Raw genomic sequence first — 27,782 nt, forward strand, 5'->3', positions numbered from 1 at the left:
ACTGTGTCTCTCTGCCTATACTGTGTCACCTCTGTCCCCCTGTTCCCTCAGTGTCCCCTCTGTGCCACCTCTGCCTCCATTGTGTCCCTCTGTATCACCTCTGCCCCCACTGTCTCCTCTGTCCCCCTGTTCCCTCAGTGTCCCCTCTTTGCCACCTCTGCCTCCACTGTGTCCCTCTGTATCACCTCTGCCCCCACTGTCACCTCTGTCCCTCTGTGCTACCTCTTGATACACAAAAAAGAAAGAAAAAGGGTCCCCCCTCATAAATTATAAACATTCCCTACCATAAATGAGCAAAATGTATACATCGAACCTGAGACAAAAAGGATCAATTGAAAAAATCTTTATTCATAGCCAGCTCAACAATTAAAAACAATTAAAAACACGCAGCCAATCAGGGTCACAGATCCCTAATGTTATTCATAATAAACTGAGTCACATGTCAAGTACTATATAAATAGATTGCCTGCCTGGAAAGTCATGTGGTAAAGTGCATAGCGGTGCCTCAAAAATAAAAATTTATAATGTATATATCATCAACTAGAGACAGCCGCCCCACATGTATATCCAGGAAAGCAAACCCCAATTCCAATAAAAAAAAACCTTATGATAGATGATCCCCACCCAATCCTGTCACTATAATAAAGTGCTGTTGCTGTATAAATATCACCAATCTGTGCTAATACTTGCCATCAACAATAAATATAAACATGCAAAACAATCACAAGCATTCAAAGCTTCATAACATCAATATAATTCCATAAATCCATAGTGGTAAAAAGACAATGAGGTAGATAGAAAAACAGAAAGTGCATAAGTATTGAGGTAGATAAAAATAGAAAGGCAATTAGAAAAGATGGCGACGAAAAACGCCAATATGGGTGAAAAAAGTGACCTAGATAGCGGCAAGATTGAAGGAGAGAGACATGAGGACTCACCAAATATTGAAGGTATGGGGACCCCGACTGGCTACAACAGCGCTGCCCGCGCTGTCCCATTAGTTCCGCCGAAGCTGCCAAGGGACGACTTACTAGGGAGCTGGCGCAGTTTAAATATCCCTCTCTACACCGCCAGACGCGGCCGCGTCATTGGCTCGACCCCACGTGCCGTCAATGACGTCAGCACGTACGGCCGGCCATGCGTCAGATGAAACGCATAGAAGGCGACTGATACGCATAGAAAGCTGCATGAAAATACCTATGACGTATAAATATCCGCATAGTCGCCATCTAGTGGGCAATTCTCAAAGTACATACAAAATTCAACAAAGATTCAACACAGCAATTCAAGTAAGTATTCAGCCGCCATCTAGTGGTAAGAGAGGAGAACAACAGATTCAGATAAGATAATGAATAAAGAAACCCCAGAAGACCCAATTATCCTAAGCCCACACAAATTTCCAGAGCACATAGATTGGTAACATAACTCCTTACAATATTTCTAATGAGCAATTCTTAATATAATGCTTTAATAAAACACAATCTTGAGCAATTTTGAACAGAAAGATCCCTGCAAACAAAGGACCCAAACACAAATGTCTCAACATATTCATAAAAAGAGAGGACAAGAGATATACGATGTTTCAAATCCAAATGCGTAGATCAAATTCACCCCCAAGGGGCCCAGATTCTCTATCTCAGTTCCAGAGCATAAGTCCAAAATGATCCTAAATCAGAACAGCACAAAAATAAAAAATAAAAAACAAATATGTATAAGTAAACATCACATCCAATGAAACAAAAAAGGGGGCGGATGAATAGAGAACCCCCATATTTATTTACTTATTACTCAAGAGAGACAACTTCTTCGAGCTTATAAAAGAAGAGAGAGACAAGACCAGTCCCCCTACCTAGGACTGTGGAATCAAATCTACGGCCTCCATCTACTCACAAAATGTTGGCCAAGGGACAGATTGATTAAAGCCCCTATGTCAAAGAATGTCATAAAAACCACCCAAAAGTGTAAACTCACAACACAGAGTAGTCCGACCTCCTTACCTTAAGGTCATAGAAACATATTAGAAAGTAGATAAAAGAAAGCAAAAGCCAGACTGTAGGATGGAAAACACCCAAAAAGAAGGGTGAACTATTATGCATGCACTTATTTTATCTTATTTTATTGTGGTAAGTAACAACCCAAGTTAAAGTCCTCATTGAGGCCATTGGGGACCCGCGTACCCAGTTTATGTATCCAGCGTAGTTCCCATTGTAACAACTTGGTGATATAATTTCCACCTCTAATACTTGGTTGTAACCTTTGAAGTCCATAGACCTTCCAATTTTCTATTTTGCCCAAAGGACAGATCAGAGAGTGTGCTGCCATAGTTGTTAGGACTTTATTATCCTGGTAATCTCTATATGCCAGTTTTAAATTTGAACGATGCTTTTGAACTCTAAACTTAAGCGGATTTTTCGTCTGTCCAACATATCTCTTGGAACACCCACATTCAAAAAGATAAATTACCCATGGCGTCTGGCAATTAATAAAATCATAAAGAGCAATTTGAGAGTTATCTGCATAGTTGACAATATTCTTGGTAGACGGCATCAACGAACAGATTGAGCAGTTCCCACATGGGTGGCTACCTTTAATACTCAAGGGCCTTTGTGGATGGGAGTAATGGCTGTGACAAAGCTTATCTTTTAGAGTATGTGCCCTCTTGGCCGTTATTGATGGTTTCAAAGTGATGAACTTCTTCTTGAGTATTGGATCACTCTGTAGGATCCTCCAGTGATTTTTGAGCACTCCATAGATTTGGTTCCAACCTTCATTATATGTTGTAATCAATCTCACTATATTGTCCCCTTTTGTGCGACTTCCTCCCGTCTGCAACAGTCGCTCCCTAGGGGTAAATCTGGCTCTTCGCCACGCCTTTCTTATGCATTTATTAGGATAGCCTCTATTTTTGAATCTTTCTGCTAATTTTTCTGCTTCCCATTCGAACTCCTCATTGGTGGTGCAGTTACGCCTGATTCTCAAGAATTGCCCAGTTGGTATTCCACGTTTTGTCGCCATAGTATGAAAAGAAGAATAATGCAGGAGACTGTTAACTGCTGTAGTCTTCCCGAAATAGTGTAGTATTTAGTTGTCCCTCAGACCCCTTGAAGATTTTGATATCCAAAAAGGAGACTTCATTCTGGGAAAAATCAAAAGTGAGAAAAATGTTGAGATCATTATTATTGAGAGCTGCCATGAACTCCTGTAGCAAATCCAGATTTCCTTGCCACAGAATGAGGACGTCATCGATAAAACGATGCCACCCCGCAATCGCGGGATGGAATCGTTCCAGCGACGACGTCCACAAATATTCTCTCTCCCACCACCCAAGAAAGAGGTTGGCCACTGAAGGGGCACATTTGGCCCCCATGGCCACACCTCTAACCTGGAGGTAATAGGTACCATTGAATAAGAAATAATTGTGCGTTAGCACAAATTCCAAGAGGTCCAACAGCCATCGATTCCTCTGGCGATTTTCATTAGACTCCATATCTAGGAAATACTTAACCGCCTGTAAACCGTGTTGATGCGAAATGTTTGAATACAAGCTCTCAACATCACATGTGACCAAAAAATCTTTGCTATCCACTTGTATATCACCCAGCTTACAGATAATGTCAGCCGAGTCACGTGTGTATGATTCAAGCGATATGACATGTGGTTGTAGGAAGAAGTCTATAAATACACAACACTTTTCATTGAGGCTCCCCATACCCGCTATTATGGGTCTCCCTGGTGGATTCTGCCGATTCTTATGTATTTTGGGTAAAATGTAATAAGTAGGCGTCACTGGTTTTTCTACCCATAAATAATCAAATTCTTTCTTAGTAATTATCTTTTCTTCAAATCCTAACTGGAGTAAAGCTTTAAGTTCCATTTGAAATGCTCCAGTTGGGTTACCAGCAAGCTTTTTATAAAATCTGGTATCCTTCAACTGTCTATACGCCTCTGTGCTACCTCTGCCACCACTGTGTCCCTCTGCCTACACTGTGTCCCTCTGTATCACCTCTGCCCCCACTGTCACCTCTGTCCCCCTGTTCCCTCAGTGTCCCAAAGGAAGGTAGGATAGAAAGGTGCTGGCACTGCAGCTAGGGGTTCAGGGAGGGTTGCAGGGGTGCAGACAAGGTATCCGGTGCGATGCAGATAGACCAGCATGCTCAGGCTCAGATAGACATCATATGCAGGCAGAGAAAAGGATGAGAAATGCCGGCACTGCTGTAAACTGCTTGTTTATTCATAACACATGGTGCAACATCGTGGATTCAATTGTATGCATATTGAGACGTAACATACCGGTTTGCTGGTAAAGCTGTGCGGTGGGTGCTGGGGGATGAGAGCCTTACATCGTTTCGCGCAGATGCGCTTCTACGGAGGCTGCCTCCGTCGAAGCGCATCTGCGCGAAACGGCTGTAAGGCTCTCATCCCCCAGCACCCACCGCACAGCTTTACCAGCAAACTGGTGTCCCTCAGTGTCCCCTCTGTGCCACCTCTGCCTACACGGTGTCCTTCTGTATCACCTCTGCCCCCACTGTCACCTCTGTCCCCCTGTTTCCTCATTGTCCCCTCTGTGCTCCCTCTGCCTACACTGTGTCCCTCTGTATCACCTCTGTCCCCCTGTTCCCTCATTGTCCCCTCTGTGCTACCTCTGCCACCACTGTGTCCCTCTGCCTACACTGTGTCCCTCTGTATCACCTCTGCCCCCCCCCCACTGTGTCACCTCTGTCCCTCAGTGTCCCCTCTGTGCCACCTATGCCCCCACTGTTACCTCTGTCCCCCTGTTCCCTCAGTGTCCCCTCTGTGCCACCTCTGCCTCCACTGTGTACCTCTGTATCACCTCTGCCCCCACTATCACCTCTGTCCCCCTGTTCCCTCAGTGTCCCCTCTGTGCTACCTCTGCCTCCACTGAGTCCCTCTGCCTCCACTGTGTACCTCTGTATCACCTCTGCCCCCACTGTGTCACCTCTGTCTCCCTGTTCCCTCAGTGTCCCCTCTGTGCCACCTCTGCCTCCACTCTGTCCCCTCTGTGCCACCTCTGCCTATACGGTGTCCCTCTGTATCACCTCTGCCCCCCACTGTGTCACCTCTGTCCCCCTGTTCCCTCAGTGTCCCCTCTGTGCTACCTCTGCCTCCACTGTGTCCCTCTGCCTATACTGTGTCCCTCTGTATCACCTCTGCCCCCACTGTCACCTCTGTCCCCCTGTTCCCTCAGTGTCCCCTCTGTGCTACCTCTGCCACCACTGTGTCCCTCTGTACCACCTCTGCCCCTCCCACTGTGTCACCTCTGTCCCCCTGTTCCCTCAGTGTCCCCTCTGTGCTACCTCTGCCACCACTGTGTCCCTCTGCCTCCACTGTGTCAGCTCTGTCCCCCTGTTCCCTTAGTGTCCCCTCTGTGCTACCTCTGCCACCACTGTGTCCCTCTGTACCACCTCTGCCCCCCATCCCCCTTTGTACCTTCTTCTGTCCCCATCTTTCCAGCACTCGATAACAGGTTTGCTTTAAAATGTGTATGCAGAACTTGGAACCCGCTATATAGTATAGTGTACCACAGCAAATGTCATTTTACTGAGTTTCAAAAAACAACAACATTTTTTCTTCAAATTTTATTTAAAATTGATTTTCTCAAAAACTATAAGGTCTATTTGATTTTTTTGTTTTACTTTCTCCTATTTCTGTGCTGTTAATAATGGTGGGTTGTTTTTAAGTCGGGGACTACCTGTATGTATGATATAGTTACATAGCTTGGTTTGTAAAAAAAAAAGACATCTGACTAAGTTCAACCAGCGAAAGAAAAAAAATCACTGTCTTTAAAGAGAACCTGAAGTGAGGAAAATTATTTAAAATAAACACAAGACGTAGCCACAAATGAATATTACGTACTAACCTCACCGTCAGTTCCTTTCAGAAGCTCACCATTTTTTACTTACAGTGATCCCTTCCAGTTCTGACAATATTTTGTCAGCACTGAAATATACCAGTTGCTGTCAGTTATATATCAGCAGCTGTCAGTTACAACTGAATGTGCAAGGTAATGTCCATGTTTCCCTATGGCTCAAGTGGGTGATATTACAGTTTAACAGTGTGCTGACCAGGAAGCTATTATGGGGTAATGGCTATTTTTAAAATGGAGGACGGAGAATTCCATTGATCACAGAGGACAAATGGGATGCAGGAGAGGAGAAAGAGATTGAGGGGTAGACTACACAGGAGTTAAGTAGGACCTGTGTATGGTTATTTTAACTTTTTATTTTCAGTTCAGGTTCTCTTTAAGATTGCCATACACTTATAGATTTCTACCCAATGTATATCTGTATATATGTTTCTATATATGAATGCCTTCAAAATTATGAAGTTAATGTAGGCGATGATCTTTACTATTCACAAGATACAAAAATGGTATCCTATATGGACTCTAACAACCTGAGGCAGATACTTACCTTAGGAGACATTCTATTAAAGAACAGTTGCAGTGGTTTGTAGAAAGCAGAGAGTGCATTGACCTGGTTCATGTAGCTCTATTCTGGCAGTATTACGGCAGAAGAATCCAAATGTGCAAGTTCTGTGACATCAAAACACTCGGTGGTGCCCAGGCAAGTAGGGGAACAGGTCCACTTGGTAGATCGTTGAGAATCATTAGTCCAATGAGAATCAGGATGATTCACATTCTCCACCTAGTGGACGAATGGGGAGCCATGGCCAAAACTTCAAAGATGCTTTTGCTGGGACTTCAGTTTTAGAAGACAGAGAGGGAAACCAGTAGGGAGGGGTCACACCGGCCAGAGTTCAACTTGGCCAGAGTTCAAAAGGAAACTGGCCTCAGGTAGAGCGTATGCTTGAAGGAAAAAGTGAGTTTTGAGGGCACTTTTTAAAGATATCAAAGGTTGGAGAGTGATGGATGTGTTGTGGCAGAGAATTCCAGAGGAGGGGTGAAGCACATGCAATAAATGTGTTCTCCTTAATGGCCCACGCCTTTCATGATCAATTGAGTCCCATCAATTCATTTGAGCTGTGCCAAAAATGTGTGAGGACCTTGACCCTTGAGAACTGCAGTTTGACATCCATTCTTACCCATTGAGTATCAGTTTTCTACTTGCAAAAATAGTGTTAGTAACGTTCATCTGCCATTGGTCATTCACTGGTTTCTCTGTTGTTTCCAGGGGTATTCTGATTCCTGGTGGATTTGGATCACGGGGAACAGAAGGAAAAATTCAAGCAATTACTTGGGCGAGAGAGAGGAAAGTCCCGCTTCTAGGTACGGTGAAGCATTGAAAGAGGAACTGTAGTGAAATTAACATACTGAATAAAATTGCTTATTGTTTACAATATTCATTTATAGATTATTTAGCATTTGTCCATTGTAAAATGTTTCCTTTCCCTAATTTACATTCTGAAATGTATCCCTGGTGGTGACATCTTTAGTTCTGCCAGGTGATCTGTACGGAATGTTCGTTACTGACAGTTCTATGCACAGAGGGAGATACTGCTTTCTTGGCTGTTGGAAACAGCCGGTATTTCCCACAATGCAACGAGGTTCACAGACAGGAAACTGTCAGCACCATGGTCCTGACATCACACTGTGGGAGGGATTTCACCACAGTATCTGCCATACAGACCCCCCTGATGATCTATTCGAGAAAAGGTAAAGATTTCTCATGGGAAAGGGAGATCGGCTACTGATTGGGATGAAGTTCAGTCTTTGGTTAAAGTTCCTCTTTATCTAACTCTGAAAGTAAAGAAAAACTATTGGACGTATCAGGTGTAAGTGAAATGGATAAGCTGGCACCAGAACTGAACCTACTGAGACTCGTACCAATTAGTGTCCTTAAAAGATGTATTGCACTGCTCAGAGAGGAATCAAGTCTTCATTAAGGAGTTAGCAGAAGAAAAGACAATTCAATGACTTGGCGCAGAGCAGCAATTAATCCTTCTTTCTTTTCTGAGAACATGAACCATAAAAAGCAATTTGGGCTTTTTTTTTCTTTTTTCATTTCGAAGTTCCTCTTTTGTTGGTAATTATCAGTATTTGTCACAGGAGCTGGGATAAGGCAGAGAGCGCCGGGCACGTTTTGCGATGCCGCCTGGCACGTAATGGGGAAAAGTTCTATCACCTGCGCTCACGCCGCGGGAATTAATCATAAGACTGCAGCAATTATCACTTTTACATTTTGTTCTCTTATCATTAAGAGGATGATGAGGTACTTTAATTACCTGTGAAATGACCTTCTGATTTTCATAAGAATGTTGGTGTGAAATACTTCTGCGTTAACCTGCTGAGAGAGAGAGAAATATGGAGGCACAATATCTGACCTCTTTTTGAAAGTGCTGCTGGCATTCTGCAATCTATAATGATTCATTTTCAAACAATGGCATGCAGGCAATTACCAAACTACCCACTGTTACAGAAACAGCTGATAGTTCATGTGAACCAGAACTACTGTGGTTATGTTACGGACTAAAAGGAACTTTAAAGAGACTCTGTAACAATTTTCAGCCTTATTTCTTCTATCCTGTAAGTTCCTATACCTGTTCTAATGTGGTCTGTGTTACTGCAGCCTTTTCTAGTTGCACAGTGGCTGTGTTATCTCTGTTACATGATCTAATCTTCTCTCTTCTGTTGGCTGAGGCTGGAATGTGTGGAATGTGCTGCACTGCTTGTCATTGGCAGAAGCTATACACACCCTCTCCAAGCTCTGTATGAGTCAGAGACTGAGCTACTCTCAAGCCTATCACACTCTAGTTAGAAGCCATGTCTTTTGTTTGTAAACACTGCCTAAAAATGGCAATTACAAGCCAGGATTGCAGCAGGGAGTGGCAGAAACAGCACAGAGGGGCCCAGGAGAACATAATAAATAGAATGGTGTGCTTTTTATTGTACGAATCTTAGAGTACAGATTCTTTTTAAAGAACAACTATCGGGAAAAAAATTGTAAGATGTAAAATACACATACATAAATGTACATTTCTCCCTGAGTAAAATGCACTAAAAGTTACCTTTTTCCTATGTAGCAGTAACTTATGCTGGGTACACACGTTACATTTTTCCGCTCGATTTTTCCCCTCTGATTGTTTTTCCGCTCGATTCTGCACTCAATTCTGTGCTCGATTCTCTTCACTTGTTTTTCTTCTCTTTTTCCATTCACTTCTATGAGAAATTGAGCGCAGAATCGATCAGAAGGAATATTGGACATGACGGGAATTATCTATCGGATCCATCTATCGAGCAGAAAAACATAACACGTGTACCCAGCATTACAGTAGGTAGTGAAAATCTGACAGATTTGTCGGATTTTGGAATAGTCCATCTAGTTCTCAGTTATTTCTTTATTTACGAAAGCAATTACTGAACTGCATTTACTCAGTCCAGCTGCCCAAATTGTGTGCAAATGGGTAAGGAGGCAGGCTGACACCTTTGTATACCTTATATACTCGTGTATAAGCCTAATTTTTCAACACAGAAAATACGCTGAAAAGTTACTCCCTCGGCTTATATGCGAGTCAGTGGAGCAGGTTTTGTTACTGGCAGAGTAGCGTAAAGGATTGTGCACTAGTGATCCTGTTCTTGCCAGCTGGCTCCCTGCTGTGTCCGTGCCCCTCATCCCCTGCAACCTGGTGTGCAGCGTGCGCTGCTCAAGACTACCTGTGTCCCCTGGCTTGTGGAACAGAGTGTGCAAGCAATGTGTCGGGGATTCTTCCTGTGTGGCAATCACTGTGTCTCATATCTATGACACCATCGAGTGGCATCTTGAGACACAGCTGTATCATCCTTGTGGCACATCTGGCTGTGGGGAGGGGGGCTGACTTGTACTGGGGGCACATCTGGCTAATATGGAGGGGGCTATACTGTGGAGAGGGCTTATACACGAGTCAATCACATATTCCTGGTTCCTGAGGGAAAAGCGGGTACCTCAGTGTATGCACGGTTCAGCTCATATGCAAGTATATATGGTAGATCCTTTCCAGGGAGTGGTTTTATAAAGAATAAAAGTGATACTGAGAATCCCCCATAAGGAGTTGGTCTAGTCCAAAATTACTCAGATCACATGGTAAGTGACTGTAGCATGGGGAAAAACTAATTAAAGTGCATTTTACTCAGGGACAAATGTATATTTTAAATGTATGTATTTAACATTTCTGCATATCTGCATATGATTCCTTTATGTCCTTGAAAGCCAGACACTCCTCCAGACAGGACTGTGCGCAGTGTGCCTATTGGCTATTACCAATCACCTATCACCGCAGATAGGCTGACTTTATGACACCTAAATATTCGGTGTAAAGTGAGGGATGGGATCAGCCTATCCGAGGGGATTATGTCACAGGTAATGTGCAGAGGGCCCCCGATGTGCAGAGAACACTGCGGAGCTTGCTTTAGCATGTATAGCTACTTGAATTTGTTTTGGCCACAAGATGGTGCTATACTCTATCCTGTGTTACTGAGAAATGTTTGATCATTTTTATGAATGAACATGGTTCCTGATTGGAGTCCTGTTCATTCATTCCCATGCACTTTGACTGGCTCAGGGAACACTTGTTCCCATTCACCAATCCTTGCACTGTGATTCCCACCATGAATGAGCGGTGCACGCCAGCCGCTAATTGACAGGACATGCCTGTAAGTCCTGTTTGCGGTAACAGATTGTACGTGCCTGTACGTCCAGTTTGTGGTAAGTGGTTAATGTCTTCTACAGACATCTTGCTTTAGAAAGTTTGTGATCTGTTTTCTTTTGGATAGTTTTATTAATCATCTTTTTTCACAAAGATCTATACAAAGAGCATTTGAAATGCTATCCTCCCCACAAATTACATGAGTAGCTAGCGAGACGATGAGAGGTAAAGCCTTTTTGAAGAGATAAGGGACCTGATGCTTAAAACTCACATATTACCGTATCTTTTTCTAAACTTATCTCTAAGCATTCAGCAGCACACACAAAAAAAATGAATAAGGTAGCGCCAAAAATATCTGAATTATTGCAAGTATCTTTTGTTTTAAGAAGGCAAACCACACTAACCAGGAATATCAAAGTTACTTTCATCTGGAAGAACTTGTTTTGATCATTTTTATGTTTAGGATGTGCTGCTTTTATAGATAAAGCCCCAGATCTAATCAACTTTTCTTCTGACTTCTTCTGAGGATTTTCACAGGGGAGGTTTTCTCCTCTTATCTACTAAGTACCGGAAAGCTTTGGAAGTGCTTCGGATCTCCACTTGTGCAGAGTTGCTCGTTCGTGGAAGTTCTCAAAGACCCGAGTACTTCCGACTCCTTTTAAAAAAGATTGAAGATGCAGCCAGAGGGGAGTTTTAAAGGGGCCGCTGGTGAAACGAGGGGACGCACAGAAGACCGGGAAGCAGTGGCGTAGCAATAGGGGTTGCAGAGGTAGCGACACTGCCAGGAAGGCTTTATACCAGGGCTTTCTAACTGGCGGCCCATGGGCCATATACTGTATGTGGCTTGCCCGGACCGTTTTTTGTGTCGGGCCCCCTCCTCTGACAGGCCCACCTTTTGTTTGTGATTGGCTCCGCCCCCTAAAGCCAGGGGACATTGATCCTCTGCCCATTCCAGCTGAAAAATCCGGTGCTAGACACACCCCCTGCCCTTGAAATGACAGTACTGCTCTAGGTGAGTATGAAACTTTTTTTGTTCAGCTTTATTAGCTTGCTACAGTTTGTCATCTAAATTAGTTTAAGGTGAACTGAACCAGTTGCTTTATTTGCATTATAATGTACGTCCTCAGCTCATTTTAGTGATAATGTTATCATTGTGTTGCAGGAATATGCTTGGGAATGCAGCTGGCAGTTATTGAATTTGCAAGAAATTGTTTGAACTGGAAAGGTGAGTCTCTTTTATCGTTTGATGCAGTGAATGAGCTCACAGAAGTCAAATAGAATAATACTTGGAATTTTCAGAGGGAATTGATATAAGGAAGCTGTTCTTTTATGTGACTCCTATTGCTGTTATTGCCCGAGCAGAAAAGTTAGAATATTTTCAGAGGTTTACCAAAAAAAAAGACTTCGCCCTTCATGACAATGAAACATGAGTCAAACGTGACGCAAAATGTGACTCAAAATCCGATCTCGAAGCAATGAGCTTGGGATGTCCGCAGCCATTGTGTGTAGCCCTGCTCTGATTATACACGGAGCGGAGGCAGAGAAGCAGAGAGGGAGACAGCTGGGCACTGAGGAGACTTCATTGCTGGGTGAATGAGACGCCTGCTCATGCTACTTGGAGGGGGGAGGGGGGGCATCGGGCACCTATGCTTACTTACACCTGACTGCCTAGGCATGGCTACCTATACTGATGGAACCCTACATACCTATACTGAGGGCACCTGCATACCTATACTGAGGGCATCTACATACCTATACTGAGGGCATCTACATACCTATACTGAGGGCACCTACCTACCTATACTGATGGAACCCTACATACCTATACTGATGGAACCCTGCATACCTATACTGAGGGCACCTGCATACCTATACTGAGGGCACCTGCATACCTATACTGAGGGCACCTGCATACCTATACTGAGGGCACCTGCGTACCTATACTGAGGGCACCTGCATACCTATACTGATGGAACCCTGCATACCTATACTGAGGGCATCTACATACCTATACTGAGGGCAGCTGCATACCCATACTGAGGGCATCTACATACCTATACTGAGGGCACCTACATACCTATACTGAGGGCATCTACATACCTATACCGAGGGCATCTACACACCTATACTGAGGGCACCTACCTACCTATACTGATGGAACCCTACATACCTATACTGATGGAACCCTGCATACCTATACTGAGGGCACCTGCATACCTATACTGAGGGCATCTACATACCTATACTGAGGGCATCTACACACCTATACTGAGGGCACCTGCATACCTATACTGAGGGCATCTACATATCTATACTGTGGGCACCTACATATCTATACTGAGGGCACCTGCATACCTATACTGAGGGCATCTACATACCTATACTGAGGGCACCTACATATCTATACTGAGGGCACCTGCATACCTATACTGAGGGCATCTACATACCTATACTGAGGGCACCTACATATCTATACTGAGGGCACCTGCATACCTATACTGAGGGCATCTACATACCTATACTGAGGGCACCTACAAACCTATACTGAGGGCACCTGCATACCTATACTGAGGGCACCTACATATCTATACTGAGGGCACCTGCATACCTATACTGAGGGCATCTACATACCTATACTGTGGGCACCTACATATCTATACTGAGGGCACCTGCATACCTATACTGAGGGCATCTACATACCTATACTGAGGGCACCTACCTACCTATACTGAGGGCATCTACATACCTATACTGAGGGCATCTACATACCTATACTGAGGGCACCTACCTACCTATACTGAGGGCACCTACATACCTATACTGAGGGAATCTACATACCTATACTGAGGGCACCTCCACACCTATACTGAAGGCATCTGCATACCTATACTGAGGGCACCTACATACCTATACTGAGGGCACCTACCTACCTATACTGAGGGCATCTACATACCTATACTGAGGGCACCTGCATACCTATACTGAGGGCATCTACATACCTATACTGAGGGCACCTACATACCTATACTGAGGGCACCTACCTACCTATACTGAGGGCACCTACCTACCTATACTGAGGGCACCTACCTACCTATACTGAGGGCACCTACATACCTATACTGAGGGCTCCTGCATACCTATACTGAGGGCATCTACATACCTATACTGAGGGCACCTACACACCTATACTGAGGGCACCTACACACCTATACTGAGGGCACCTACATACCTATACTGAGGGCACCTACACACCTATACTGAGGGCACCTACCTACCTATACTGAGGGCACCTACATACCTATACTGAGGGCACCTGCATACCTATACTGAGGGCATCTACATACCTATACTGAGGGCACCTACACACCTATAATGAGGGCATCTACACACCTATACTGAGGGCACCTGCATACCTATACTGAGGGCACCTGCATACCTATACTGAGGGCACCTACCTACCTATGCTGTGGGCACCTACATACCTATACTGAGGGCATCTACACACCTATACTGAGGGCATCTACACACCTATACTGAGGGCACCTGCATACCTATACTGAGGGCACCTACATACCTATACTGAGGGCACCTACATACCTATACTGAGGGCATCTACATACCTATACTGAGGGCACCTTCTTACCTATACTGAGGGCACCTACATACCTATACTGAGGGCACCTGCATACCTATACTGAGGGCATCTACACGCCTATACTGAGGGCACCTAAATACCTATACTGAGGGCATCTACATACCTATACTGAGGGCACCTGCATACCTATACTGAGGGCATCTACATACCTATACTGAGGGCACCTACATACCTATACTGAGGGCACCTACACACCTATACTGAGGGCACCTCCACACCTATACTGAGGGCATCTACACACCTATACTGAGGGCACCTACATACCTATACTGAGGGCACCTGCATACCTATACTGAGGGCACCTGCATACCTATACTGAGGGCATCTACATACCTATACTGAGGGCATCTACATACCTATACTGAGGGCATCTACATACCTACACTGAGGGCACCTACATACCTATACTGAGGGCACCTCCACACCTATACTGAGGGCACCTGCATACCTATACTGAGGGCATCTACACACCTATACTGAGGGCACCTACATACCTATACTGATGGCATCTACACACCTATACTGAGGGCACCTGCATACCTATACTGAGGGCACCTGCATACCTATATTGAGGGCATCTACATACCTATACTGAGGGCATCTACATACCTATACTAAGGGCATCTACATACCTATACTGAGGACATCTACATTCCTATACTGAGGGCACCTACACACCTATACTGAGGGCACCTACATACCTATACTGATGGCATCTACACACCTATACTGAGGGCACCTCCATACCTATACTGAGAGCACCTACATACCTATACTGAGGGCATCTACATACCTATACTGAGGGCATCTACATACCTATACTGAGGGCATCTACATACCTATACTGAGGACATCTACATACCTATACTGAGGGCATCTACATACCTATACTGAGGGCACCTACACACCTATACTGATGGCATCTACACACCTATACTGAGGGCACCTGCATACCTATACTGTGAGAGCACCTACATACCTATACTGAGGGCACCTACACACCTATACTGAGGGCACCTACACACCTATACTGAGGGCACCTACACACCTATACTGAGGGCACCTACACACCTATACTGAGGGCACCTGCATACCTATACTGAGGGCATGTGCATACCTATACTGAGGGCACCTATACACCTATACTGAGGGCACCTACACACCTATACTGAGGGCACCTGCATACCTATACTGAGGGCACCTGCATACCTGTACTGAGGACACCTACATACCTATACTGAGGGCACATACATACCTATACTGAGGGCATCTATACACCTATACTGAGGGCATCTACACACCTATACTGAGGGCACCTGCATACCTATACTGAGGGCACCTGCATACCTATACTGAGGGCACCTACATACCTATACTGAGGGCACCTACACACCAATACTGAAGGCAACTACACACCAATACTGAGGGCACCTGCATACCTATACTGAGGGCACCTACATACCTATACTGAGGGCACCTACATACCTATACTGAGGGCACCTACACACCAATACTGAAGGCAACTACACACCTATACTGAGGGCACCTGCATACCTATACTGAGGGCACCTGCATACCTATACTGAGGGCACCTGCATACCTATACTGAGGGCACCTGCATACCTATACTGAGGGCACCTGCATACCTATACTGAGGGCACCTGCATACCTATACTGAGGGCACCTACACACCTATACTGAGGGCACCTACACACCTCTACTGAGGGCACCTGCATACCTATACTGAGGGCACCTACATACCTATACTGAGGGCACCTACACCTGACTTCCTTTACTAGGGGCACCTATACTTGGTTAACTACTCATGCTGAGTCTGAGGGCTTTTTTATCGGGCGGGGGGGGGGGGGGGGTGCGGGGTCAGCGTGGCTAAAACGTGCAGTCCAAATTGTCGGTGCTGTGCAATCACTCCAAATCGTGGGGGGGTGATGTGTCACGGAGATCTGGGCGTTTGGTATGATGTGTCACGATTTCAAAAAGTTTGGGAACAACTGCATTAGGACAATCAGCCATCTTCCGTTCCCGCTAAATTTCCTGCAGACAAGTCTTAAGTCCACCTACACTGTGGCTTGTTATAATAACGTCTTCCCGTGTTTTGTCATAGCGCCTTTACAATAAGTATGAATTTCACATAATTAAGTTCTGCCCACCAACACGGCAGATATGAAAGTGACGACTGACAGATTGAATATTGAAGCGCGTGACGAGCTGTGTCTACAGTAACCGATACCTGCGCACACGCCATTCATTTCTTAATCTGCAGTCAGGTTTAATACCGGCAGAATTTTCCATTTTGTGAATTAAATATCCTGATAGGAATCAGGAGAGCAGCCTGGGAATTATTCTGGAATATTAAACATGGAGTATAGAATATGAGAAAGATATATATGAAAACGAATTGAACATGTATGAGTGTGGAATCAAAATGAGCGTGGAAATCTGAAGCAGTCACATGGTTGTCTAATAAAAATCTGCTCACCTTAGGACGATTTCTTAGAGCTTTTAGAATTATCGATGAGAATACCCTGGCTAAGGAAACCCACATGCCAATATCAGAATACTTTCGGGCCCACCAGGTGTTCCACTACCTCCACAAGCAATTTCTCATACACTTCCTTTGAATCTCGATGCAAAAATTCCTCCTTAGAAAAAGGCTTCCTATCTTACCTTTATAAAATGCTTAGTGATAATTGCTCAGAGGATAAGTTTACATTTCAAAAACGATGGGAAAAGGACATAGGACAATCTATGTCCCTTGAGCGCTGGGCACATTGTTGTACTACTTTAACAAAAATTAGCATACATTATTCGAATATTGAGACTTCTCTCAAATTGCTACATAGATGTTATTATACGCCTCTTAGGCTCCATAGATTCAATCCCGCAGTATCACGCTACTGTTTTAGGGGATGTCCCACGGATGGGGACCTGTGGCACGTATGGTGGACCTGCCCCAAAGCTACAACCTTTTGGTCCCAAATCTGGAACCGCATATGCCAAGTTACTAACATTAACTTGCCTCTAGATCCTACAGTAACACTACTTGGTAACAAACCATGTGGTGGTAACCAGCCCACTCATAGATTCATCCAACATGTGGTCTCCCTCGCCAAAAAACATGTAGCATCTAATTGGAAAAGTCAGCACCTTTCCATCACTGAGGTCTTTACTGCTCTAAATACCACTATGCTGAACGAACATATTCTGGATAAAATTAAAAATACACTCCCTAACTTTTTTAAAACTTGGGATGTTTGGATAACCTGGCAGGATAATCTAGGTCTATCCTATGTATTGCACTCCTTGTAACACGCTCCCTTGCATTTGTGGTCCTCGAGCTAGCATAAAGGTTCAGATTCAACCAACAGATAGATCCCTCTTTGATCGAATCTGATCAGAGAGGGATCGTATGGCTACCTTTACTGCAAACAGATTGTGAATCGATTGCAGCATGAAACCGATCACAATCTGTGGAGCTACCACCGCCTGCCCGCCAGCTATACATTACCTGATCTGGCCGGCGCGACTCCCCCGGTCTCCGCTGTCTTCTTCTTCGCGCTGGTCTCCGGTCTGGCTGGCTTGCTTCACTGAATTTCCTGTCCAGGGGAAGTTTAAACAGTTGAGGGCGCTCTACTGTTTACACTTTCTGCCGGGACAGGAAGTTCAGTGAAGCTGGAGCCCGGAGCGGAGAAGAAGACAGCGGAGACCGGGGGAGTCACGCCGGCCGGAACAGGTAATTTATCTCCGCTTCGTTCGTCGGCATTCGAACGCTGCTATTGACGCACTCCCGACCCGCCGGCGATCGAGAAAAACCTTCCGCATGGACAGATCGAAGGGAACGATTGATTTCGGACGGAAATCGATCGTTCTGCCAGCGTTTGCGCAACGATTTCACAGCAGATTCGATCACAGTGATCGAATCTGCTGTATATCGGCGGTAAAATCATTAGGTGTATGGGCCCCTTAAAGCGGAATATAACCCTGCATTTCAACTTTGCTCTAAAACATTATTTACAGTATATTATATGCAACCAGCATTTTTTTTTTACTAGACCAGCATTGGAAGGGTTACACAGGGCTTTAAAGTTCCTGGAGATTTCTGCAGACGCATCCGAAGCTGACATAGATACATTTTGTTTACATAAATGTATCTAAGTGTTGAATGTGACTCACTGTCTCTGACTGAGAAGGAGCTGGAGGACAGCCAAAGAGTGTGTAACATTTCTCAATAGATACATTTAACTAAATAGAATGTAACAATCTGAACTTCTGCATATCTCTCCACGGAACTTTAAACCTCTGTGTTTAACCCTTCCAATGCTGGTCCAGTAAAAAAAAATGCTTTTTGCATATAACATGCTGTAAATAATGTTTTAGAGCAAAGTTGAAATGCAGGGTTAAATTCCGCTTTAAGGATATTTCACTCCCACCCTAATGTTTACTGTTTATGCTGTTGTTTCCCCATATCCTAACCCCCCCTCCCCCCTCCACCTCTACCTTCCCTTTTCCTTACTGGCTCATCTGGCAGCTGTGGATTCCACCCATGAGCCTCCACCCCTCGCCCACTGCCCTTTATTCCCCTTCCCTCCTTATTTCCTCCCCTCCCCTTCCCCAATTGTTATAAACGTTAGGAAATGTTTTTGCCTACGTCTTGGTGAATGTATATGTCTACAATACCTTTCTGAAAGTTTATTGTTGAAACCACTGCGTGGGCAACTCATTCTGCAAACTGTTAAAGAGAAACTCCGACCAAGAATTGAACTTTATCCCAATCAGCAGTAAAACCTCTTGAAACTAAAATGAGCGTGAAGCATGGAGATGATGGGCATGTGATACAGGAATTATAATGTATGGTATTGTGTCTGAAAATAGCATGAGTGACCTTACAGCACACAAAATAACGTAAGGGACCTTACAGCACACAAAATAACGTAAGGGACCTAACAGCACACAGAACAGATTACAAAGATTTTCTATTTTTGCAACAGTAAAAGAATCCTTTTAAAATAGATCTATTTTATATTTTACCTTATAGATGCCAACTCTACAGAATTTGACCCAAACACTAAGAACCCAGTGGTGAGTAACTGAGCACCTTAATATGTTAATATTCTGTAATGTGAGTTTAAAGAGGAACTTAAAGGAACACTATCAATTAACATATTTTTTCAATTGAGATATGACATCTCTGGGAAGTGCTACTAAGTACTGGTGTATATATTTGAATCCTTATCTCTTTGTTTACTGTTATTTAATTCCTTTCACACTTTTCTGATGGAAGTCTGCTCTAATCTGAGGACAGACTGAGCCATAAAGGGAGGGGGGAATTCCCCCACAGTGCATCTGTTACCCCTGTGTGTGCTGAAAGCTCAGTCAAAGACAGACAGAGCTTTCGTTCACAGAGAGCAAAGGAAATAAATCTTATGTGCAACATAAACATTTGTAATTGTGTGTGTGAAACCTGATACCTGACAGGCTTTTGTTTTCATATAACTCTGCTTCAATATTACACTGTTCCTAGCATGTCAGACTGCAGAGATACAGCTATGCAAATGAGACATTCCAAACGTAACTAAAATCTACACAAGATGAATTACAGCTTTTTCCTCTGATATTTAACATGCAAAATGTTTACACAACTACTTGGACATTGTTTGTACATTATCATTTTAGGACACTTGGTTTGATAGAGTTCCTTTGAACCAAGGATTGAACTTCATCCCAAGCAGGAGCTGATACCCCCTTTCCTAGGAGAAATCTTTACCTTTTCTCAAACAAATTAAATTCCAGCGACAGCAAATTATAAGATTGTCTGAAAAGATGTGCCTTGAGGCTACATTTGAAAATGTCCAGGCTTGGAGCATGATAGACAGGCTGTGGTAGAGAATTCCAAAGTAGAGGTGACACTCTTGAGAAGTCCTGGATGTGAGAATGAGAGGAGGTGACCAGGCTGGATAACAGTTGCTTAATTAGCACGACCCCCATTGCCCAAGTAATGTGAGCGCCGCTAGGGTAACGCATTGCTCTGTCTCTCTTCCTGGCCTCTCACTTTGCTCTCTCGCCTCCTCGGCTAAATAAAGATGTCGCCGTGACGATGGCTGATGCGTCAGCTCTCCTCTGGACTGAACTGTACAGGGACTCAAATTCTTATGAGGAAAGTTTAATCCTATTTCAGTTAAATATGGCCCAGCTACAGTACGTCTGTTGTGTTATTTCTCTCTCACTCCTAAGGGGACGATCACACTTGTCCTTACAAAAAAGCAGGCGATTCTCTGCATTCACAATTCCGCATTTTTCTATTCTTGTGCATTTTGGGAGATTTTTTGATGTGTTGTATTTCACATTACAATTTTGTCCACAAATAATTGTTTATTTACGTGAAAATCCTTCTAATTCACTTCAAACACTAATCCCACACGAAAATAAGCAGACCTGTTGTCTGAATTTTGAAGGACAACTGACCCGAACACAACTATATGAACTATTATTATTATTATTTAGTATTTATATAGCGCCGACATATTACGCAGCGCTGTACAGTGTATATATATATCTTGTCACTAACTGTCCCTCAAAGGAGCTCACAATCTAATCCCTACCATTGCCATATGTCTATATTATGTAGTGTAAGTACTGTAGTCTAGGACCAATTTTAGGGGGAGCCAATTAACTTATCCGTATGTTTTTGGAATGTGGGAGGAAACCAGAGTGCCCAGAGGAAACCCACGCAGACACGGAGAGAACATACAAACTCTTTGCAGATAGTGCCCTGGCTGGGATTCGAACCAGGGACCCACGCTGCAAGGCGAGAGAGCTAACCTCTACGCCACCATGCTGAACTAAGCACAAAGGTAAGTTCAGGAGGCTAGTGCATACCTCTGTGTGCTGCCCTGCAAGCTTCCCATGATCACCTTAATCCCCAGCTAAATATTTGACTTTAACGGTAAATCAAACTTTGAAACAGGAAGAGGCTGGCTTATTAGAAAGGTTTGTCCCACTTACTCCCCGTATCCACTCCTTGACTACCAACTGTGCACACCCACTTCTTTTCCACTTGTTACGGGCGCTAGCCCGGTGCAGCCTTTCTCTTGTGCACAAGTACATATTGGACCACAGAGGGAGCCTTGACCCAGAATTTCTTCTGAGGTTAGCACCATTTTGCAGATGAAGGTGCCAGTTTTCTTGGGGGAGCCGTGACTGAATGGGACCAGGGAGGGTGGAGTAAACATGGCGGAACAAGCATGGCTTACTTAGGGTGCAAGTATACTGGTCATAGATTGAAAATCTGGATTTTCCTGGGGCTTCCTCCAGCTCCCTGTAGCCCGCAAGGTCCCCCAGCATCCTCTTGGTCCCTTCTGTGGTCCCGCTGGCAGCTCCAGTAATCCATCAACTTCGGCTGAAGTCACGTGTACGCGCATCGGCGCATCATCACGCCAGTCCCCATAAGCATCCTGCTCATGCGTGGTTCTCTAATACCTGAACGGCGCATGCGCAGAAGGCTTACGGTGACCGGCCTAATGACAGGCCAGCTGCTCGCATGCGCAACTTCAGCCGAAGTCGTCGGATTACCGGAGCCAACAGGGGGGAGCCATAGAAAGGACCAAGAGGATGTCGGGGGACCTCACGGGCTACGGAAGGCTGGAGGAAGCCCCAGGTAAGTCCAGATTTTCAATTTATTGAAAAATACAGTGGTTTGCAAAAGTATTCGGGCCCCATGAAGTTTTCCACATTTTGTCACATTACTGCCACAAACATGAATCAATTTTATTGGAATTTCACATAAAAGACCAATACAAAGTGGTGTACATGTGAGAAGTGAAACGAAAATCATACATTATTCCAAACAGTTCTCTGCTGCTTTATAAAGCCTGCAGGCTGCTTATAAGCCAATTAGAAGTGCACACATAATACACCTAGCTTGCAGTGATAATCAAGCAAAAGCTGAGCAAGTCAGCCAATTAGTAGGAGAGGGCTTCAGTTGCATATAGACAATGGCTATATGACCAGCAGGGGGCACCAGCGTGCAGGATATTCCCTCTCATCTGCCCCCCTCCTAACTAAACTGCATGGGATACTACAATAATTAAAAACAATGGTGCATGAGCCAGCCTGGGGCCCCGGGAACTCTCACTGCCCGGGGCCCCAGAACCAGCATCTAACACCATATGTGAGCGCAGCCAAAACCTTGGAGCTGCCACCTCCAAGGCCTGTCTCCTACTGCTCTAAAACTTACCAAACACACAATTGGAGAACCTCACTCCCAAACAGTTCTCTGCTGCTTTATAAAGCCTGCAGGCTGCTTATAAGCCAATTAGAAGTGCACACATAATACACCTAGCTTGCAGTGATAATCAAGCAAAAGCTGAGCAAGTCAGCCAATTAGTAGGAGAGGGCTTCAGTTGCATATAGACAATGGCTATATGACCAGCAGGGGGCACCAGCGTGCAGGATATTCCCTCTCATCTGCCCCCCTCCTAACTAAACTGCATGGGATACTACAATAATTAAAAACAATGGTGCATGAGCCAGCCTGGGGCCCCGGGAACTCTCACTGCCCGGGGCCCCAGAACCAGCATCTAACACCATATGTGAGCGCAGCCAAAACCTTGGAGCTGCCACCTCCAAGGCCTGTCTCCTACTGCTCTAAAACTTACCAAACACACAATTGGAGAACCTCACTCCCAAACAGTTCTCTGCTGCTTTATAAAGCCTGCAGGCTGCTTATAAGCCAATTAGAAGTGCACACATAATACACCTAGCTTGCAGTGATAATCAAGCAAAAGCTGAGCAAGTCAGCCAATTAGTAGGAGAGGGCTTCAGTTGCATATAGACAATGGCTATATGACCAGCAGGGGGCACCAGCGTGCAGGATATTCCCTCTCATCTGCCCCCCTCCTAACTAAACTGCATGGGATACTACAATAATTAAAAACAATGGTGCATGAGCCAGCCTGGGGCCCCGGGAACTCTCACTGCCCGGGGCCCCAGAACCAGCATCTAACACCATATGTGAGCGCAGCCAAAACCTTGGAGCTGCCACCTCCAAGGCCTGTCTCCTACTGCTCTAAAACTTACCAAACACACAATTGGAGAACCTCACTCCCAAACAGTTCTCTGCTGCTTTATAAAGCCTGCAGGCTGCTTATAAGCCAATTAGAAGTGCACACATAATACACCTAGCTTGCAGTGATAATCAAGCAAAAGCTGAGCAAGTCAGCCAATTAGTAGGAGAGGGCTTCAGTTGCATATAGACAATGGCTATATGACCAGCAGGGGGCACCAGCGTGCAGGATATTCCCTCTCATCTGCCCCCCTCCTAACTAAACTGCATGGGATACTACAATAATTAAAAACAATGGTGCATGAGCCAGCCTGGGGCCCCGGGAACTCTCACTGCCCGGGGCCCCAGAACCAGCATCTAACACCATATGTGAGCGCAGCCAAAACCTTGGAGCTGCCACCTCCAAGGCCTGTCTCCTACTGCTCTAAAACTTACCAAACACACAATTGGAGAACCTCACTCCCAAACAGTTCTCTGCTGCTTTATAAAGCCTGCAGGCTGCTTATAAGCCAATTAGAAGTGCACACATAATACACCTAGCTTGCAGTGATAATCAAGCAAAAGCTGAGCAAGTCAGCCAATTAGTAGGAGAGGGCTTCAGTTGCATATAGACAATGGCTATATGACCAGCAGGGGGCACCAGCGTGCAGGATATTCCCTCTCATCTGCCCCCCTCCTAACTAAACTGCATGGGATACTACAATAATTAAAAACAATGGTGCATGAGCCAGCCTGGGGCCCCGGGAACTCTCACTGCCCGGGGCCCCAGAACCAGCATCTAACACCATATGTGTCTATATGCAACTGAAGCCCTCTCCTACTAATTGGCTGACTTGCTCAGCTTTTGCTTGATTATCACTGCAAGCTAGGTGTATTATGTGTGCACTTCTAATTGGCTTATAAGCAGCCTGCAGGCTTTATAAAGCAGCAGAGAACTGTTTGGGAGTGAGGTTCTCCAATTGTGTGTTTGGTAAGTTTTAGAGCAGTAGGAGACAGGCCTTGGAGGTGGCAGCTCCAAGGTTTTGGCTGCGCTCACATATGGTGTTAGATGCTGGTTCTGGGGCCCCGGGCAGTGAGAGTTCCCGGGGCCCCAGGCTGGCTCATGCACCATTGTTTTTAATTATTGTAGTATCCCATGCAGTTTAGTTAGGAGGGGGGCAGATGAGAGGGAATATCCTGCACGCTGGTGCCCCCTGCTGGTCATATAGCCATTGTCTATATGCAACTGAAGCCCTCTCCTACTAATTGGCTGACTTGCTCAGCTTTTGCTTGATTATCACTGCAAGCTAGGTGTATTATGTGTGCACTTCTAATTGGCTTATAAGCAGCCTGCAGGCTTTATAAAGCAGCAGAGAACTGTTTGGGAGTGAGGTTCTCCAATTGTGTGTTTGGTAAGTTTTAGAGCAGTAGGAGACAGGCCTTGGAGGTGGCAGCTCCAAGGTTTTGGCTGCGCTCACATATGGTGTTAGATGCTGGTTCTGGGGCCCCGGGCAGTGAGAGTTCCCGGGGCCCCAGGCTGGCTCATGCACCATTGTTTTTAATTATTGTAGTATCCCATGCAGTTTAGTTAGGAGGGGGGCAGATGAGAGGGAATATCCTGCACGCTGGTGCCCCCTGCTGGTCATATAGCCATTGTCTATATGCAACTGAAGCCCTCTCCTACTAATTGGCTGACTTGCTCAGCTTTTGCTTGATTATCACTGCAAGCTAGGTGTATTATGTGTGCACTTCTAATTGGCTTATAAGCAGCCTGCAGGCTTTATAAAGCAGCAGAGAACTGTTTGGGAGTGAGGTTCTCCAATTGTGTGTTTGGTAAGTTTTAGAGCAGTAGGAGACAGGCCTTGGAGGTGGCAGCTCCAAGGTTTTGGCTGCGCTCACATATGGTGTTAGATGCTGGTTCTGGGGCCCCGGGCAGTGAGAGTTCCCGGGGCCCCAGGCTGGCTCATGCACCATTGTTTTTAATTATTGTAGTATCCCATGCAGTTTAGTTAGGAGGGGGGCAGATGAGAGGGAATATCCTGCACGCTGGTGCCCCCTGCTGGTCATATAGCCATTGTCTATATGCAACTGAAGCCCTCTCCTACTAATTGGCTGACTTGCTCAGCTTTTGCTTGATTATCACTGCAAGCTAGGTGTATTATGTGTGCACTTCTAATTGGCTTATAAGCAGCCTGCAGGCTTTATAAAGCAGCAGAGAACTGTTTGGGAGTGAGGTTCTCCAATTGTGTGTTTGGTAAGTTTTAGAGCAGTAGGAGACAGGCCTTGGAGGTGGCAGCTCCAAGGTTTTGGCTGCGCTCACATATGGTGTTAGATGCTGGTTCTGGGGCCCCGGGCAGTGAGAGTTCCCGGGGCCCCAGGCTGGCTCATGCACCATTGTTTTTAATTATTGTAGTATCCCATGCAGTTTAGTTAGGAGGGGGGCAGATGAGAGGGAATATCCTGCACGCTGGTGCCCCCTGCTGGTCATATAGCCATTGTCTATATGCAACTGAAGCCCTCTCCTACTAATTGGCTGACTTGCTCAGCTTTTGCTTGATTATCACTGCAAGCTAGGTGTATTATGTGTGCACTTCTAATTGGCTTATAAGCAGCCTGCAGGCTTTATAAAGCAGCAGAGAACTGTTTGGGAGTGAGGTTCTCCAATTGTGTGTTTGGTAAGTTTTAGAGCAGTAGGAGACAGGCCTTGGAGGTGGCAGCTCCAAGGTTTTGGCTGCGCTCACATATGGTGTTAGATGCTGGTTCTGGGGCCCCGGGCAGTGAGAGTTCCCGGGGCCCCAGGCTGGCTCATGCACCATTGTTTTTAATCATACATTATTCCAAACATTTTTTTTACAAATCAATAACTGCAAAGTGGGGTGTGCGTAATTATTCGGCCCCCTTTGGTCTGAGTGCAGTCAGTTGCCCATAGACATTTCTTGATGAGTGCTAATAGAGTGCACCTGTGTGTAATCTAATGTCAGTACAAATACAGCTGCTCTGTGACAGCCTCAGAGGTTGTCTAAGAGAATATTGTGAGCAACAACACCGTGAAGTCCAAAGAACACACCAGACAGGTCAGGGATCAAGTTATTGAGAAATTTAGAGCAGACTTAGGCTACAAAAAGATTTCCAGAGCCTTGAACATCCCATTGAGCACTGTTCAAGCGATCATTCAGAAATGGAAGGAGTATGGCACAACTGTAAACCTACCAAGACGAGGCTGTCCACCTAAACTCACAGGCCAAACAAGGAGAGCGCTTATCAGAAATGCAGTCAAGAGGCCCATGGTGACTCTGGACGAGTTGCAGAGATCTACAGCTCAGGTGGGGGAATCTGTCCATAGGAAAACTGATAGTCATGCACTGCACAAAGTTGGCCTTTATGGAAGAGTGGCAAGAAGAAAGTCATTGTTAACAGAAAAGTATAAGAAGTCCCGTTTGCAGTTTGCCATAAGCCATGTGGGGGACACAGCAAACATGTGGAAGAAGGTGCTCTGGTCAGATGAGACCAAAATGGAACTTTTTGGCCAAAATGAAAAACGCTAAGTGTGGCGGAAAACTAACACTGCACATCACTCTGAACACACCATCCCCACTGTCAAATATGGTAGTGGCAGCATCATGCTCTGGGGGTGCTTCTCTTCAGCAGGGACAGGGAAGCTGGTCAAAGTTGATGGGAAGATGGATGGAGCCAAATACAGGGCAATCTTGGAAGAAAACCTCTTGAAGTCTGCAATAGACTTGAGACTGAGGTGGAGTTTCACCTTCCAGCAGGACAACGTCCCTAAACATAAAACCAGGGCAAAAATGGAATGCTTTAACCTGCTGAGCGGTCTGGACGAGCTCAGCTCGTCCAACACCGCCAGAGGCTGCCGCTCAGGCCCTGCTGGGCCGATTTGCACCAAATAAAAAGCAGCACACGCAGCCGGCACTTTGCCAGCCGCGTGTGCTGCCTGATCGCCGCTGCAGCGCGGCGATCCGCCGCGTGCAGCGGCGAAAGAGGGTCCCCCCAGCCGCCCGAGCCCAGCGTAGCCGGAACAAACAGTTCCGGCCAGCGCTAAGGGCTGGATCGGAGGCGGCTGACGTCAAGACGTCGGCTGACGTCCATGACGTCACTCCGCTCGTCGCCATGGCGACGAGGGAAGCGAAACACGGAGGGCCGCTCATTGCGGCCTTCCGTGTTATCTCTTGCCGCCGGAGGCGATCGGAAGATCGCCTCCGGAGCGCCCTCTAGTGGGCTTTCATGCAGCCAACTTTCAGTTGGCTGCATGAAATAGTTTTTTTTTTATTTAAAAAAAACCCTCCCGCAGCCACCCTGGCGATTTAATCAGAACGCCAGGGTGGTTAAAACAAAACATTTCCATGTGTTAGAATGGCCCAGTCAAAGTCCAGATCTAAATCCAATCGAGAATCTGTGGCACGATCTGAAAACTGCTGTTCACAAAGCTGTCCATCTAATCTGACTGAGCTG

The 27,782-nt window shown here is 45.4% G+C and overlaps 1 protein-coding gene and 1 long non-coding RNA gene across 6 annotated transcripts in view; one reads left to right on the forward strand and one right to left on the reverse strand.

The window, feature by feature from the left end:
- The window catches only part of CTPS2 (CTP synthase 2), a 300,027-nt gene that overhangs the window by 166,791 nt on the left and 105,454 nt on the right, over positions 1-27,782 (forward strand). For all 5 annotated transcript variants that reach the window (XM_068270769.1, XM_068270771.1, XM_068270768.1 and 2 more), the window contains 3 exons: positions 7,152-7,246; positions 11,762-11,824; positions 19,308-19,351. In XM_068270769.1, coding sequence (XP_068126870.1) covers positions 7,152-7,246; positions 11,762-11,824; positions 19,308-19,351 — 202 coding nt within the window. The remainder of the gene's footprint in view (positions 1-7,151; positions 7,247-11,761; positions 11,825-19,307; positions 19,352-27,782) is intronic.
- The window catches only part of LOC137547316 (uncharacterized), a 92,233-nt gene that overhangs the window by 34,291 nt on the left and 30,160 nt on the right, over positions 1-27,782 (reverse strand). The gene's annotated exons all lie outside the window — the stretch shown is intronic.

This window comes from Hyperolius riggenbachi, chromosome 2 (assembly GCF_040937935.1).
Source record: "Hyperolius riggenbachi isolate aHypRig1 chromosome 2, aHypRig1.pri, whole genome shotgun sequence".
NCBI classification, from domain to species: Eukaryota; Metazoa; Chordata; class Amphibia; order Anura; family Hyperoliidae; genus Hyperolius; species Hyperolius riggenbachi.